General features: G+C 34.5%; 2 protein-coding genes across 5 annotated transcripts in view; both read left to right on the forward strand.

The window, feature by feature from the left end:
- Positions 1–8,831, forward strand: part of LOC133460925 (solute carrier family 2, facilitated glucose transporter member 1-like) — a 51,151-nt gene extending 42,320 nt beyond the window's left edge. Inside the window, exon 8 of the mRNA XM_061741638.1 lies at positions 8,586–8,831. Within this exon, the coding sequence (XP_061597622.1) occupies positions 8,586–8,831 (246 nt within the window). The remainder of the gene's footprint in view (positions 1–8,585) is intronic.
- The window catches only part of LOC133460753 (polyhomeotic-like protein 1), a 55,584-nt gene continuing 45,280 nt past the window's right edge, over positions 8,596–18,899 (forward strand). For 3 of the 4 annotated variants that reach the window (XM_061741500.1, XM_061741502.1, XM_061741503.1), the window contains exons 1-2: positions 8,596–8,711; positions 16,424–16,548. In XM_061741500.1, coding sequence (XP_061597484.1) covers positions 16,426–16,548 — 123 coding nt within the window. In that variant the 5' untranslated portion in view covers positions 8,596–8,711; positions 16,424–16,425. Of the gene's footprint in view, positions 8,712–16,420; positions 16,549–18,899 lie in introns of all 4 variants that reach the window. The other variant, XM_061741501.1, reaches the window with a different exon arrangement.

Raw genomic sequence — 18,899 nt, forward strand, 5'->3', positions numbered from 1 at the left:
ATTATTTACAGTACATGATTGCTTTTCATATTTGGTCTGAATTTTAATGAAATAAGTAAAAGCTGCCTTTGATATTACTAATGATGAATGAGAAGAAACACCATTTTCATTAGTTTAATATTACCCCAAAAATGTAGACAGTCTCTCACAATATCCCTAACAAGATTGTAACTTAGACTGATTTTCTTTTGATAGTACCTTTATAGATGTTATATTTTTTTTATTTCGTTTTTAAAACATACTATGGAGGGTTTGCCTTTTTTTTCCATTTATTTTTATGTATATAGTTTGTCCAAGTGGTGTTGCCGTATTTTGCTTTCCAAGATGGCCGACGATGTTGTTCCGTACTGCGCATGTGTGACTCAAATCGGGTAGGGACTCAAATCAGGTAGCGACAGGTGACTTTCAAAATATGTTCCAACGTGAATTTAAATCGTGAGAAAAGACTAATGATTTGTGGCCCTCGGTATCCGTGTTTGGCTTTAATTGTTTGGTACAGATGTTGTTGAAGCTGTGACACTTTACATACTGTATAATGCAAACACTGAATTTGTGTGGTTGTGAATTTGTGAAATAACTGTAGCTTCTTGAAAATGTTATTTTCACCCTAGATCCCCTTTGAGAGCATATTTATTTATGTATTTGCTATATTATTTATTTTAAGAGACACTTGAAGAATATTTACCTGGACAGATTATTTATTATTACTGTGTAAATTTGAAACAAATGCCACCTGCCTAATTTTATGATCCTGACTAATTTCTTTACCGACGTATATTACTTGGTGTGAACACTCTTGATAAGATGAACAACTGCTAACAGTAAGGAGATTCCTTATGAAGTCGTGGCTTTCGTGTGTTCCAGTATTTGTGGAAGATAGTGATGTATTGTGTTTGCACACGTGGAAAAGCATCGTGCACTTGTTCAGTGTTGTAGTCGGGCTGTCCTGTAAGAGGCCAGCTTCTGTCTGTGGCTATAATGTGGCACTAACACAGAATTTCATCAAACCTGAGTCTAATTTGAATCTAAAATGCATCCTGTTGCACAGCTTGTCCTCTCGGATTTACCTTTTAGGTGTTTAGTATTTCTATATTGAAATATATTATTGAAATTTCAATCTCAGAGGCTTAAGTTGAGAAAAGAAATCAAGAACTATTTCTGGTAATCTGCTTTATTGCAGCTTAAATTCTGCCTTTAATGAGAAAAAAACTTGACTTCAATAGGCTACCTCAAAGACAAAATTCTGAAGTCTGGTGATGTTGCACCAAATGGTTCAAACAATTATGGAAAAACTGTCATTTATTTTCTTTAAATTGGTGAAAATGTCTATATAGAGGGAAATCAGGGACTGCAAAAAAACACAGCTGCTGGCAGTTTTGTCGTTTATTTGAGATTTTATGGTTTTGGAAGTTAAAAATATTAACTGAAGAAATAATCCAAAATTCAGGCAAAAAGGTTTGTGTTGCTGTACCCTAAAATAAATCTGTATTATAAGATTATAAGTGCAGCCTTGCACAAAAGTACAAGAAATGATTTCAAACAGATACATGGACCCAGGTGTGCACTTTTCTTAACTTATTCCCAGATGTTTTATGCACATGTAAAAACTCACAATCCTCTGTACAAATAGAGTAAAACATTCATTTTATAAATATGTATTTTTTCAAAGAGTATTATTTATTTGTTAACTTGCATGTATTTTTTGGGGAGAGGGGTGCACATTGCCATTATTTAACACTGTTCTGTTTTAAATAGTCCTTTGGGCACATAGCATTCAATCTGTGCATTAACGAGGATTGGCCGGTGAGTAAAAGTGAAGTTTTCACGGTTGATTTTCACCTCGCGTCCACTTCATCGCTCATTTGCAGCTGTACCTGGTCAAACACAGACCTACGACAGTCAAGGGTTACATTTCAAAGTGACTCCACTTTAACTCGAGCGTACCTATACTCCTGTCCTTAAGTATAGAAGCTTTTCACAGTAAAATGCGTTACAACGTGCTTTGGCAGCTGTAAATCTTCGTTCTGTGTATGTTTTCGTCCCAGACTTGTGCATCAATATTGTGTAAATGTTCATAAGCTTTCGTTGTGCCTCTGTATATGTGTTTAGACTGTCACTAAGTGTGTTTTTATGAGATGTGTCAGGAGTCAGTCATCCGTTCACTCACTTAAAGGAGCATTCTGGAGCTAAAAGGTCCACATCTGTTATTATGGTTATTATATGTTATATGTAACTTTCATAAAGGACCAAAAAAACAAGAATGAAAGTGTTTTTGAGTTAGAATGGTATATGTGTTTGGAAGAAAAATGGTAGTTTATATTAGCCCTGGTGGCAATTACGGAAGAGTGTCAGGGCTAGGCAGGAGAAAATTCAAAATATTATTTTAGAGGAGGAAGAATTTTTTCATAATGCACTTGTCGAAATGTTGTGAAAAAAGTCGAAATGTTGTGAAAAAAGTCGAAATGTTGAGAAAAAAGTCAAAATTTTGTGAATAAAGTCAAAATTTTGTGAATAAAGTCGACATTTCGAGAATAAAGTTGAAATACATTTAAACTTTTTTCTCGAAATTGTACTTCAACATTAATCTCGACTTTTCAACTTTTTTCTCGACATTTTGACTTTTTTCTCCTTATTTCGACTTTTTTCTCGAAATTGTACTTCAACATTAATCTCGACATTTCGACTTTTTTCTCAACATTTCGACTTTTTTCTCAACATTTCGACAAGTGCATTATGAAAAAATTCTTCCTCCTCTAAAATAATATTTTGAATTTTCTCCTGCCTTATTCTCGAAATGTCGACTTTATTCACAAAATTTTGACTTTTTTCTCGAAATTGTACTTCAACATTAATCTCGACATTTCGACTTTTTTCTCAACATTTCGACTTTTTCTCTAGTAGAAAAATCTGCCAGTGGAACAAGATTGTTTTGCTTGTAATGAGAAGATAAATCTTGTCCCACTGGCAGATTTTTCTACTTATTTCAAGTGAAAATTTACTTGAAACAGGTGAAAATTGTCAAATAACAAGTAATTTTTCTGGTAACGACTCTTGTTTTAAGTGTAATGAGATTTTTTGACTAAAAATGAGACATTTTAACTAGAAATAAGACAAATATTCCTGGTAAGATTTTGAGTTTTTGCAGTGTAGCATTATTTGCCATTTTCCTGCCCACACATGGCTGTTATAACTCAGCATTGGTTCTTGTCACGTTGTTTTGGTCCTCGATAAAAGTTTACCTTTAGTTTAACATTATCAGGGTTGTTTTAACAAAAATGCTCCTTTATGCTACAAACTCAACGGGTAATTCAGAGTGAAGGACTGGCCTTTGTAGGTGTGTAAGTACAGTAACATAAATCAGCTAAGATGAGGAGTTTGAGAGCGTCATAACACACTCATATCCCAACTGCAATATGTATACTTAAAGAAAATCAACTGGGGTGATTTTAGACACACAGGTGCAGATCATCTGTGTGCTTTGTGTTTCAGTCACCACTGAAACCATGTCTTAGTTAATTAATCCATACGTACAGGATGTTTTGGAGGGTTTCTGGCTCAGTCGGTTCGTATCAGAGCAGGGGATTCAATGTGAATGTTCATGCTTTTTTAAAACAAACATTTCTCTGTGCCACACCCGGGATGCACTCCAGCTGTATTTGTTTGTAATGTATATACCTGATATACTGTATAATGTTGTTAAATAAAACTGTCATCATTTAAATGGAAACATTTCAAATTGAATTTTTTCTCCTTTGATTTGTAGGAATTTAGGTTGTAAAGTAAATCCACACCAGTTTTGTTTTTATTTTTTACACCAGGTCAGGTGAATTTCTATAACGCAATTAATTTATTCATATGGGGCACAGATTTTTATGTCATAGCATAAAATTGCAATTGTGATATGACTTGCAACATATGAACAAACACTGATCAAACACAGATCTGGAGTAAAGATTAAAGAGGTTTCGTGTCATATACACAGCAGTAACACAGGGTTATACTGAGCAATGAAAAACTCCAGACGAGACATGCGTTAAAAATACTCCAGTTAAATAAAAACAACAGCTGAAAGAATTGACAAAAACAAAAAAATGTACTAAACTGTGTATAAATAAAGGCATTCAGCAGAATGAAAATACGTCCAAAAGTTGCAGGATAGTATTCACTGATATGCAGAATGTACGTGTAATATGACAATGTTCAAAATAATATGAGCAAAGTTTTAGTATTTTAAGTATTTTTAGTATTTTAATTATTTTAGTGCACTTGTTAAGAAGTCTGATTGCAGAGGGGTAAAGAGTATTTTTGAGTCTGGTGATTCGTGCATGGATGCTTCATCTGATTGGGCAAATATACTGTATTATTGAGATTCAGAGTGTAAGTAGCAAGGTTGGGGGGGGGCACTATTATGGGCTCAAATTAAGTATTTTGCATCTGTAAATAAACTTTGTACTTGTAGAAATGTTTTGTGCGTGTGAAAAAATATTTGTACTTGTAGAAATATTTTGTGCGTGTGCAAAAAATATTTGCACTTGCAAGAAATATTTGTACAAATATTTTTTGCAAGTGCAAATATTTTTTTCACAATATTTTAAATATTTGTACTTGTAGATACAAAGCTACAAACCTTTTTTACAAAAGCTACAAACTTTTTTTCAAAAGCTTGCATCACTGCATCGCTTTTGAAGCTTTGTAGCTTTTGTAAAAAAGTTTGTAGCTTTGTATCTACAAGTACAAATATTTTTTGCAAGTGCAAATATTTTTTTCACACGCACAAAATATTTCTACAAGTACAAAGTTTATTTACAGATTCAAAATACTTATGGCATTAATTTGACCCCATACACTATTTATTGCAATATTGTCTTTGTGCGATCTTAGTATTGTGCATGTTGATATTGCAGTGATGATAAATGTTCACTGTATTGTCCTACAGTCCGACTACAAAGCTCTGTGAAAAAGTTCAGTCAGTTTGTGCTAAGCCAGCGCAAAACGCAGAGATTATTTCTGCTATTGCTACTGACATGACGTCTGGAATTAAATATCCAGTTGCCAACGTTCACAAAAGCCCTGCCACGTCCTGCTTTGATTGGCTGCAGGAGCCGGTAGCCAGAGCTATAACTTTGATTAGCCTCTTAGGCCAGTTTGTAACATGGCACCAGGCAGAATTAGGAAAAACAGGTACAAAAATAAATAAAAAAATCAGTGACATCATGGATCTGTCCAATAATATCTACAGTCTGAATTTTAAAAGCAGATTTTTTTGATTGGGACTAAGACCAAATATAAGCACCTAACGTGTTATTTTTGGAACAAACATTTATTACTACAGTACATGTAGTGAATACATTTTTTTGTTAATGTTCCACCTGAATTTTTAAGTGTTTTGTAGGCTCCAATATGCCAGTAATTTTGATGAAAGCAGATATATTACAGAACGGCTGGAGCTTCGCTAGGGCCCTCTTTTTCTTTTTTTTTGTTTATGTTCGAGCATAGTTTTCTTTTTTTTTTATTGAGAAGAAGTTACATACAAAGAACATCAGACAAGTGCACCAATATACTGTATATGTAACAAAAAAATAAATATCAAATTCCAGTGAAATGTTATATTTATTGTCCTTACAAACACCAGGAAACTGGACCATTTTTTTTATTTATTTTTTATTCTTTATTTCATTCAATATAATACAACAAACTACGACGGAGTATTAGGGCCAAACTAAGACCAAAAAAAAAAAAAATGGAAATTACGAGAATAAAGTCATAATAATATGAGAATAAAGTCGTAAAATTACGAGAATAAAGACATAATATTACCAGAATAAAGTCGTAATATTTTGAGAATAAAGTCGTAATATTACGAGAATAAAGTCGTAATATTACGAGAATAAAGTCGTAATATTAAATATATTATAAATATATAAATAGAACTTCACAAGATGCTCAATATTCCTCATTTTAACACAGGGAGAAGATGCTCTTCCTGTTAAGAGTTCTCATAAATTATATTCTCATATTACAACTTTATTCTCATAATATTACGATTTTATTCTCATAAATTACGACTTTATTCTCGTAATGTTACGACTTTATTCTATTACGACTTTATTCTCGCAAAATTATGACTTTATTCTCGTAATGTTACGACTTTATTCTCATATTATGAGTTTATTCTCGTAATTTCCTTTTTTTTTGTCTTAGTTTGGCCCTAATACTCCGTCGTAACAAACAACTCAACACAAACACAAACGTTCCTAACCCGTGAATGAAAGAGGGCAGGAAGAAGAAGAATCTTATTTACTCTGCCCCTTTTTTCCAAGAAGTCAAATTACAAAGAACGTAAATTAAGAAATTTAATGTCTGTTCTTAAGCAACTCCAGCACCCTTTTCTGTTATTTTTTAAAGAAATCAAAGCATGCAGGTTTTCTTGTGTAAGGTTGTTCAGACTGCATCTCATTTAGGAAAACATTTAAGATTTGAACATATTAGCAACATCTCAGTTTTATAAATGCACATAACATTTATGTTTTGACCAGAAGATTTAATCCCAGAAGGAATCACGTTGGATTGCAGACATGTTTTGATCATACTTGAAGTGCAAGTTTGTGTAACGAATAAAAGGTTGGATCTGGTTTGCAAGTCTGACACAATCCAGGAAGTGCTGAAATGTGAGGTTTCTTATCATTTTTTTCATTTTATTTGTCATTTACTGTTTAATTGTTTAATTGTGTCTTGCCGCTTTTAATGTTGATGTAAAGCAATTTGAATTACCTCGTGTTGAATTGTGCTATACAAATAAACTTGCCTTACCAGAGGGGGATGTTAGGATGAAGGGTGGCTGTTTCTATTGCTTGCATAATTCGGTAACAGCTGGTTAGTTTGCTAAAGTCAAAGTCGAGGTTTTGTTTTGGAAATGTGAGAATGTTTGTTGAGTCCTGTCATTTACACCGATACCTTAAGAATCAGCGGCACAGTGAGGTCAGAGAGAGGGCAAGAGATTGAAGACACATATTAGCAACATCTCAGCTTTATAAATGCACATCACATTTATGTTTTGACCAGAAGATTTAATCCCAGAAGGAATCACGTTGGATTGCAGACATGTTTTGATCATACTTAAAGTGCAAGTTTGTGTAAGGAATAAAGGGTTGGATCTGGTTTGCAAGTCTGACACAATCCAGGAAGTGCTGAAATGTGAGGTTTCTTTACAGAACATTAGGGCTGACTCTAATATCGAGTTAATTTCTACTGAACCTTGAACATATTTACAGCCTGGGTACAAAAAACTGTTATTAGCTGCATAGCATGTTATTTTACAAACACAATACACCTTTGGCAGTACAGTGCAAATTCATATTTATTTTCTAAAGATTTTCTAATTTTGAGATAATAACCCTGATAGATTTAGTTCCAAAGATATGATTAACATCATGAAACATAAACATGCTAATTGAAAACCTTTCCAGAACTCACACATCCGCGATAAGAGAATAAGAATATGAACTCTCCTCTTAAAAACTTCAAAGTATGACTGGTTTCCCAGATTCAATGTTTCTCCAAACATTGAATCTGTTTGGAGAAACATTTTGAACAACATTCAACCAAAAGTCAACCTCTTTTTTTTTTTACAATAATTCAACATTGAATCAACATCTTTTGCTATCTGGGTGATTTGTATATATATATATATATATATATATATATATATATATATATATATATATATATATATATATATATATATATATATATATATATATATTTCAATATTTCATTGAATTACCTTGTGTTGAATTGTGCTATACAAATAAACTTGCCTTGCCTTGAAATGAACAGAAGCAGGGAGAATGACACATAAACGAGTAAATAAATAAAATGTGAAAAAATAAATAAGTAAAATGTAAATCAATTTTTTTCCCCTTTTTTTGAAAGTTTTATTGAAAGTTTGCAATATACAAACAATGTACAACAAGCAGGCATTTCAGTTCACAACCTGTGCACCATCAGCAGCACAGAGCACAGTCATGCATCATCAATAACAACAAGGAAATTAGAAAAAATAAATAAAATAAATAAATAAAAAGAAAAAAATAAATAAATACATAAAAGAAACAAAACCTTGGTGTGACAGACTTTATAATATTTCGCCTATAATGAAAATTAAATTTGTGACAAAATCTCAGAATGGATATCCATCATTGATATACATTTCTAATTTGTAATTAATTTAAGAGACCTGAGATAATAATAAACTTCAATCAAAAACAATTTAAATGGAGAAGAGTATTGGAATTTACATTTATGGATGTGAAATTTTCCTAATAAAATATAAAGATTGACAATAGTGCATGACTTCTTTTCTTTGAATTCAAAATAAATGAGAATGTTCTTCCCTAAAAATGTTGATCTTATGTGTTGTCTTACATAATATATAGCTCTCAAGTTCTTTCCAAAATTGTAAATCCAGTAATCATCTCACCTGGACCGGTGTTTTTTTCCGTCATCCCGTGGCGCCGGAAGGGGCGGGGCCTCGGCTGGAGGGGGCGTGGCCTCCCGAACAACACAGCAGCTCCTGATTTATGCAGAGCAGTGAAATCTCTGCTGCTGCTGCTGCTGCTGGTGTTGGTGTTGGCCGTCCTGCAGAACACAGGAGAACCAGGCAACACTGCTGCCGGTGCAAGGAGGAGGCCGAGCCGGAGGCCGAGGAGGCGGTAAGGACGCTGCTGGATCCCGGGCAGCAGGCTTCTCCTCCCGGAGCCCCGCTCCGGGGGCTCCGGGAGGAGAAGCCTGCTGCCCGGATCCAGCTCAACCTGCAACATGGAGGCAGCTAGAGGCCGCTAGCCCTGTGTCTGCTCTCAGCTGATTGTTGCACACAGATATCATTAAAAAAAAAGAAAGATGCATGCTTTTCTGCACATTTATCAGGCTGAGGAGGAGGAATCCGGAGGCAGATTGGTGCTGCACGTTTTGAGAGAGAGGAAGAGTAACAAAAGATGCTGCCATAATCTAATAATCACCTGTTTTTAAGGGATGCATGTTGTAAATGTGGCATAAGAGGGAAAAAAGATTTTATGATGGAAAATATTCTCCTTTTTTTTCTTCATTTTCAAAATCTGGTTTACATTATGGACTCAGAGCAGGAGTGTTATCTGATGTTTGCTGGAGAACAAGAAGGAAAAGCTTTGTGTGTGGTCAAAGTCAGTCCCTACGGTTTAAATAATCAGCATGTGTAAGGTTTCAGATCTGCAAGCTTCAGTCACTGTTTGGGGGAAAAAAAGAAAGGAAAAAAAAACATGCAATCTGTTGAAAAAGTGCAGGCCACAATGAACAAATTGTATATTTACTTCAAACAGATAAATCAAATATTGCTTGCAGCTGTAATTAGGATATAAAATTAGGGTCAATTTCACATTGCAATTTTTCTGACAAATATTCAAGTTGCCATTCAGTCTGCGATCAACGGGCTGAAATTCAATGTTCATATGCATTTTAGACATGACCTGTGTGGTAAACAGAGAAGCAAGCTGTTTGCAGGCAAGTAGGGATTTTTCTGCTGTAAGTAAATTGCAAGATGCAACACAGATATGGCTCATCGCTCATCCTAGCGGACTATAAATCAGTTGTCTGGGTGCAAAACCACATTTTACAGGTCCAATTCAACTTTTTTTTTTTCTTTTTTTCCATACACGCATACAGTTCTAAAGGAGTAAATCTGTGTTGATAGACAGCAGGTTTTCAGTCAAGATATGTCCAAAAGAGTTCTCCCATAACTCACTCAGGGTTTTTTCATACAGCATAGGGCTGGGCCATATGGACCAAAAGTCATATCTCGATATTTTCTAGCTAAATGGCGATACTCGATATATATATATATATATATATATATATCTATATTTTTTCTGTGACATAATTGGGGTTTCCCCCAAAGCATTATAGCATAGCATCTCTGTTAGCTTATTTTTTTCAGTTTTTCAGTTTTAATACAAACCACGTGCCAAATGTCACACAGGTTCCTTTATTAACAGAGGTCTGCACAATATCAAAATGTATAAAACATATGAAATAAAATAAACTGCCTGCATATATAGAATAAAAATGCTTCTTGAATAAAATAAAACAAATATCCCAACAATTAAATTAAAATACACTGTGCAATTAATAAAATATAGACAGTAACAGGCAGACTTTTCCACTGAGGTTGACAGTTGTGCAAATAACAAAACATTTGTGCAAATCTCAAATAAAACTTATAAACAGATATTGCATCTCTTTTGAGCAAATCTCAAATAATTACAACAAGTCAACTACTGTACATTTTACAGATTTTGTGCCAGGAAAACTAACCTGTCAACACTGTCAGGTTTCAGGTTTCAGGGGTCAGCGTTTATGTACAGTCAATTTGTCACAAAATAAGCTATATTAATAAGCTATATTTCGATATAAACGATATTGTCTTGTACCTTATCGCGTTTGAAAATATATCGATATATATTAAAATCTCGATATATCGCCCAGCCCTGATACAGCATTACAATCAGGGCTGCACAGAATACCAAAATGTGTCATCATCATATCAGTATCTCAAAAAACCAAACAAATACACCCTTATTTTTCCATATGTCTGGCATTCACACTCTAAATGTCAATAAAATTTGGCCAGTCAGATGTAATTTTACAGCTTGAAATGCCAATTTAGATGCTAAATTATGATGGAGAGCATTGTGACGACAGAAGAAAAATGAAAGAAGTAAGAAAAATGTAGGTTAAAAGGTGTTTATGGCTAAAATGAATAATGTACACACATAGTGTGTATTATCTTTATAACACAGAGCAACGTTGTTATTGTTCACTTCTACTACATTGTTGTAGATTATTCCTTGTGCAAGTTTTTTGCCGAAGAACGTACCATGAATTTACCACTTGATACTCAAGGTTTCAAGGGAGCATGAAGATGTCGTTCATGTATCTAAGTTGATTTATTGGCAGTGGAGAAATTGTTGCTTGGTTTTTCCCTTATTAATAAAGCCAAGATGCTGGAATTGATATAAATAAAAACTTTGGTTGACTTTATCTGCAAAGCAGGCGACTGAAGTTTGTTTTATAATGTATATTGTAAGTTGCGTTGCTGTTCCAGTTTTCAGTTATAATATTGCGCATTTTATCGTCACAAATGATTTCAGTCGTGGCTCGTTTGTCTGACTTGGCGGAAACATTAATATGTGACTTAACATTAATTTAAAAGTGTCATGTGGTACTTAAAATTTTTTTTTAGTGGTTTATGGTGTTGACTCTTGTTGTGGAAGCTGGTTTGCAGCATTTTTTTTTTTTTTTTTTTTAATTTTTCACTGCGACATTTTGTGCTCTTTGATTCACAATAAATTCATCACAATAAATATTCCATGAAATAAGTAAAAATGGCAATAGAATAAATACAAAATAAATTAATATAATCTTTTTTTTCTTAAAGGAAAACATTTATTTCCTGGTATAATTATATATTTCATGACACTTTTAATTCATGATGGTATATTTTGTATTAGTGAGACTTTTATTCTGTAATGCCATGTTTTTGTATTTCATCACGTTTATTTTGCATTGACGCTTTTATTTTGTTGCTGTTTTTATTTAATTTTTCCTATATTCAAATGAAGGGGCGTGGTTTGTATGTGGGTTTGGCCAGTCGTGAACTTCAGAGGATCCTCATGAGGGACAGGAGAGCCAGAAGAAGAGGAACAATAAGTGCTTAGGGACGGGGAGACAGCACAGCATCTGCTGCTCTCTGTGAAGTGTGAAGCTCTCGCTTGCTTTCCTGTCTGAGTCTCTAAACGGATTCAATAATAAGAAAAAGAAGGAAAAAGTTGCTTGATTTGCAGCTAGTCAGTAGCGGCCAAAAACAAGCAGACGAGAAAAAATGAACTGGAGGGATCAGGAAACCTGCTAATTATAGCGACGGTGTCTTAAGTTGGCAACAACGCTGAAGTTTGTTTCTGATTCTTCAAACAGCATTCATTCATTCATTCATTCATTCATTCATTCATTCATTCATTCATTCATTCATTCATTCATTCATTCATTCATTCATTCATTCATTCATTCATTCATTCATTCATTCATTCATTCCCTATACCCGCTAATTCCTATACAGGGTTATGAGGGGTCTGCTGGAGTTTCCCTCAGCTCTCTTCAGGTTTCTGCTTGTTTTGTTTCCAAAGACGACTAGCAGCAAATTTAGACCTTTTTTTTTGTGAAGACTTTTGGAGACTCAAGCGTGTCATTCTTACACTTGGCGGCGGCTTGTTGAGCCGCATTTTGTAATAACGGTGCATTTTGTAATAAACGTCCAAAATGTAATAACGTTTTCATTTCATTTTGTAATAAAGCAGCATTTTGTAATACACTACTACTACATTTTGTAATACATTTTACCTCATTATGTAATAAGTTATTGCATTTTGAGAAGATTATTATAAAATGCACTTGCAACTTTTTTATTTTCTAGGAAATGTAATAACATGGTGCATTATGTAATAATACCTATTATTGTTTAATTTGTTGAATTTATACAAGAGTGACTTTTGTTGTTTTTTATGCAATTTCCCCTAGAGTTATGTAGCCCAATAAATCTATGTATAATACTCCAAATAGAACTTTAGTTGCCTATTTGAAGTTTGGAATTATATAGGCCAATAACAAACAAATAAACTATGCTTTAGAATTGTTATTACATAATGCACCATGTTATTACATTTTCTAGAGAATAAAAACGTTGCAAGTGCATTTTGTAATAATCTTCTCAAAATGTAATAATTTATAACATAATGAGGCAAAATTTATTACAAAATGCATTGGGGTAGTTTATTACAAAATGCAGCGGTTTATTACAAAATGCGGCTTTATTACAAAATGCGGCTCAACAGGACAGCAGCGGGTTTGCAGCGGGTTTATAACGGGTTTGCAGAGGGTTTATAGCGGGTTTGCAGCGGGTTTATAACGGGTTTGCAGAGGGTTTGCAGCGGGTTTATAGAGGGTTTACAGCGGGTTTATAGCGGGTTTATAGTGGGTTTGCAGCGGGTTTATAGAGGGTTTGCAGCGGGTTTATAGTGGGTTTACAGCGGGTTTATAGCAGGTTTATAGTGGGTTTGCAGCGGGTTTATAGAGGGTTTGCAGCGGCCCCTGCTGTGGCCCCTCAGTCTTCTCGCTGCAGCCTCTCCCAGCTCCAGCAGGAGGAGATTTTCACCTCCCCTCCACATCTAGACTGCAAATGAATCATTCATCTGTGAAACTGCTGGTCGATCCTGCTCTGGCCCATCGCCATTGAAGAATAATTAATAATATATAATTTAATTATTATAAAAATGATTTAATGGTGCTGCACTGGCTTGCAGTCAGGATAAATGAAGTGGATGACAGGGGTTCTCCTGCTGAGTGAGGCGGGTGCAGCTCGGAGCTGCGCTACCATCATCAAGGTCCCTCAGTAAGTCTGCACTGCAAAAACTCAAAATCTTAACAAGAATATTTGTCTTATTTCTAGTTAAAATTTCAAATTTTTAGTCAAAACAATATCATTACACTTAAAGACTCATCACTGGAAAAAAACAACAATTTTCACCTGTTTCAAGTAGATTTTTACTTAAAATAAGTAGAAAAATCTATTTTTTTGCTTGTAATAAGAAGATAAATCTTGTCCCACTGGCAGATTTTTCTACTTATTTTAAGTGAAAATTTACTTGAAACAGGTGAAAATTACTCTTGTTTTAAGTGTAATGAGATTTTTTTGACTAAAAATGAGACATTTTAACTATGAATAAGACCAATATTCTTGTTAAGATTTTGAGTTTTTGCAGTGTGAGATGCTTTTAGTCTCAGACATTTTACAGAAGTCCAATCTGGAACATCTAGTGGAAGTTCGCCCCAAATGTTGCTGCGTTTTGTTCTTCGTCTTCATTGATGTTTTTATCGTTTTTTTTTTTTTGTTATCTCCCGGGTTTTCTGTACCTCGTGCCGATCGCTGAAGTTCAAGACTGCTGCCAAACCCACTCAGGAAACCACGCCCCTTCATTTGAATATAAGGAAATGACATAAAAAGAGCCCTGAAATATAAGTGGCAATGGAAAATAAGTGTCATGAATTACGTAAACATGACATTTATGGCATTGCAAAATAAGTGATATAATGAAAAATAATTACTAATAATATAATACAATAATTACTAATAAAACGTGGCACGAAAAAAGTGTTATGAAAGATATAAAAATAGCATTATGTTTTATAAAAAAGCTGTCATTTAAAAAAAGAAACATTTATTTCGTATTTGCATATTTATGTCACTGTCACATTCATTTGCTTCATGAAATATTCATTCATTTAAGTATTTGTTTAGTTAACTTTGATTGAAACAGCACTCTAAAGGAGATTGTGCTGCACATCTCCCTCAAACCCCAAATATTTCTAGAAGTCCTGGTTTTCTTGGGGATCGATGCTGGAGCCGATCCCAGCTGTCTTTGGACAAAGATGAAGTTCACCACTCCATCACAGGCATTCAGGACCAGAACTATGATATATAACTGGATAACCAGCGGACAGCTGCGTTTTAAACCTTCGTCACACATGTTTCATAATGTGTTGTACAATTGCAGCCTTTGAAATTCACTAATGACATTAGCTTTGATTTGGTGTGCAGCCCTTTAATACATAATCTAATGTTCTGTTAATGCCGAGTCTTTTGGTGAGGTTGCATAGCAAGTTTGCAAATACTTTAACATGCACAATGATCCGCGTTGAATGGATTTTTATTCACTTTTGTTTGTTTTTTTCTCAGTAGCCTGCAGCCTCAAAACATGAAGATTTAACGCTTGAAAGTAATCTGATTATCTCTGGGTTCTCTCGTTTGAATTAACGAAACAAGGAATTTGAAGGCATCCTCAGGGTTGAGGTTAATTATGGCCATTTCTCACTGTGTTGTGACGGAAACAAAATGAATGCAAATTATTTCCACAACAGTTGTAGAATTATTTTTCAGTTTCCCCGCAGATCATGCAATTTAAAACTTTTATTGCCACGATTTGCTGGAGCTTTACGACGGAGTATTAGGGCCAAACTAAGACAAAGAAAATTTGGAAATTACGAGAATAAAGTCTTAATATAATGAGAATAAAGTCGTAAAATTACGAGAATAAAGTCGTAATGTTGTGAGAATAAAGTCGTAATAGAATAAAGTTGTAATATTACGAGAATAAAGTCGTAATATTACGAGAATAAAGTCGTAATATTACGAGAATAAAGTCGTAATATTACGAGAATAAAGTCGTAATATTACGAGAATAAAGTCGTAATATTACGAGAATAAAGTCGTAATATTACGAGAATAAAGTCGTAATATTACGAGAATAAAGTCGTAAAATTACGAGAATAAAGTCGTAATATTACGAGAATAAAGTCGTAAAATTACGAGAATAAAGTCGTAAAATTACGAGAATAAAGTCGTAATATTACGAGAATAAAGTCGTAATATTACGAGAATAAAGTCGTAAAATTACGAGAATAAAGTCGTAAAATTACGAGAATAAAGTCGTAATATTACGAGAATAAAGTCGTAATATTACGAGAATAAAGTCGTAAAATTACGAGAATAAAGTCGTAATATTACGAGAATAAAGTCGTAATATTACGAGAATAAAGTCGTAATATTACGAGAATAAAGTTGTCACATTACGAGAATAAAGTCGTAATGAATAAAGTGGTAATTTATGAGAATATAATTTATGAGAACTCTAACAGGAAGAGCTTCTTCTCCCTGTGTTAAAATGAGGAATATTGAGCATCTTGTGAAGTTATATTTATATATTTATAATATATTTAATATTACGACTTTATTCTCGTAATTTTACGACTTTATTCTCGTAATTTTAAGACTTTATTCTCGTAATATTACGACTTTATTCTCGTAATATTACGACTTTATTCTCGTAATATTACGACTTTATTCTCGTAATATTACGACTTTATTCTCATTACATTATGACTTTATTCTCGTAATTTCCTTTTTTTGTTTTTTTGTTTGGCCCTAATACTCCGTCGTAGGAGCTTAGTTTCCATCAGAAACCAAATGTGGTGAAGGCTTGTGTTAAAAAAAAAAAGATCCTACTGAAAGAAGTAGACAGTTTTGGGATTGAAGGGCTTTCATTCATGTTGGTTTGACCTTTATCAGTCGGTCAGCGTCAACATCCTCGGCTCAGTGAAACATGGTATCAGTTTAGCGCAGTCTCTTAACTCGCTGAGAAGCCGTATTGGTCAAAAACGGACATAAGTGGAGGGGATTTTTCATTTATTTTAATGTTTTATTATTCTATCTGTCCACCCAGCTTGTAGAGCATAAATGTAGCGTTTCAGTGCCTGATGAACTGCCTGTCTGTCTCCCCAGCAGCCATGGAGACGAACGGAGAGCAGAACCAGCAGGGAGCGTCGACCAACGGCAGCGCGGCGTCGGGGACGAGCGCTCGCTCCTCGCCCATGAACTCCATGTCTCTCTACGAAAGACAAGCGGTGCAGGTCGGTGCGCTTTTCTATCGTTAAATGTACAGATGTCATTGTGAGGATTAGTCGTCTTAGTTTCAGATCCTGGAAATTAGGATATCTTGTCTGGTCCTTGTCTGGATTGAGACTCAGGCTTTATAGGGCCCGAGCACTGACGGTGCTATTGTATCTGTTGGAATTTTTTTTCCTTCTTCCGACGAAATGAGGGCCTTTTTGCCTTCTAAATGTGCCCCAAAAGTCACCAAATTTTGCATGCAAGCCAGGCCTGGAGAAAAATGTGATATTTAATGGTTTGCATTAATGGGCGTGGCCTAATGGCTCAACAGCGCCCCCTAGAAAACTTTGTCCCTCAAGCCCCACAATACGGTTTGACGTACATGCACGAAAATCGGTACACACCTGTATCATGTTGCAACTTAAAGAAAAGTCTCTTGGAGCCATGGCCGAAACTGAACAGGAAGTCGGCCATTTTGAATTAATAGTGTAATTTTGGTGCAATTTATGCCATTCCTTCGGCCGTTAATGCGGCCCGAACCGTAACGTGCACCCAGGTGTGTTATACATCAAAATGTGCGTCTCCATCCTGCGACGATGTGCATTACTTTTCTCTTTCAAAAGCGTTACCGTGGCGACGCAAGATTTTTATTTATTATTTGCACGGATCTAATTAAATGCAAGGCAAGTACTATATATTATATCATTATCTAATTTTTGGGCAAAGTTGACCCAGAAATGTTCTGTATTACCAAGACAATTTTAATTATTTGGCAGCTGCACATTTTAATTGATAATTAATTTCACTTTTTTTTTTTTTTTTTTTACTAACTTAATCCATTTTATTAGTGTATAAGATTGTAGGTTAAAATATCCCAAAATAACCTAGAAAGTGCAAGAGAGTGAAATGTATTTGGCTGCTGAGATAGCGAGTTAGCGTGCTAAATAAACGTCTAGCCTTGTAATACCAGTTTCTGCCATGTGTGGCAGTAGCGAGCAACAAAGCGGCCTCGGAGGAACATGTTGACGCCAAGAGATGGCACGGTTTCTGGAGACACTTTAACTAAATGCCAACCACCTCACTTCCATTTGAAAATAAGATTTGTTGCAGTTCCTCAACTGGCCACTAGAGGCTTTGCTGCTAATGTGAGTCTGTTGTATAGACCCCTTTCCGTGTTTGTAAACAAGTATGACATAGGCAAGCTGCGTGCGCATTGTTGCGGCAGAAAGACGGAGTTCATGACAGTTTACACCAGCCGATTGACGGAAAAAGATCGTGGAAATGACGTTACTAAACTAACTTTGGCGGATGGAAAGCAACTTCCTTCCCGGAGGAAGATATCACAAAGTGGCCCGATGTCCAATGGCCGGATATTCATCTGTATTTGGTTGAGAAACCTAGTGTTTACACTCAGAAGCTGCGACACTGTCAGCAGCTGTCACAGCTGAAGTTTGTAAAGAATTATGACAACTGAATGTATTTTATACACTAGACATTTAAGTTATTTTATTATTTCATATTTATTTAATTTATCTTATTATTTTTGTTAATTTACTGTGTCCCCTTTGTTTCTTAATGAGTTTCATTAAGCATTGCCTTTGAATGAAAGCCATGTCATGTGTACCTTTGTCTGTGCTGGCTGAATGAAGTTGATAGTTATTTTAAAAAAAATTAAAAATTATATGAGCTTTATTGTCCATCCTGCATCTCACATTATCACCATTAATTTACAGAAACCTATTCCCACTAATATGATAAAAAGAAAAACATTAAAAGGCATATAATGCAAAATACTGTTTTTTAAAACTTAGTTCATTATTTTTAGGTAAATTCATTATTTTTATTTGAGGGTTTGTGGGGATTAATATATCTATAATATACCTGAGTTTGATATACAACACATATAGTGAATATATGTATATTTGTGCAGCATATTTACAGCTGTGGAAGTTGGATGTTTGTAGCTTTAAAAAGAGAAAATAATCAATACATTTACACAATCAGTGAGAAAAAACAAATAACTCCGGTAGTTTATTAGCAAAATTTTAATAGTCAAGTAAATCATTAATGGCTGATATTCAATTCATAGTCACAGCTCCAAATCACTGATGAGAAAATAAAAAAATGTCAAGACTTGATGTTATTATTCAGAACCCTTATTTCTAGGATTTATTCAGAACAACACTTTTACTAAGGTTTGTGAGACTAGCACACACAATAACAATATCATCATTATTCCTCTGGGAATTGCAAAAAATGTATGTTCCTCAGGATTTCGATTTGTACACCCGTACACACAACAGCTGGTGGGCATGTTGTTCTTCTATAACGTTACTTCAACTCCAATAACGCAACTTAAGAAACAAATCTT

Source organism: Cololabis saira, chromosome 15, assembly GCF_033807715.1.
Source record: "Cololabis saira isolate AMF1-May2022 chromosome 15, fColSai1.1, whole genome shotgun sequence".
Taxonomy (NCBI): domain Eukaryota; kingdom Metazoa; phylum Chordata; class Actinopteri; order Beloniformes; family Belonidae; genus Cololabis; species Cololabis saira.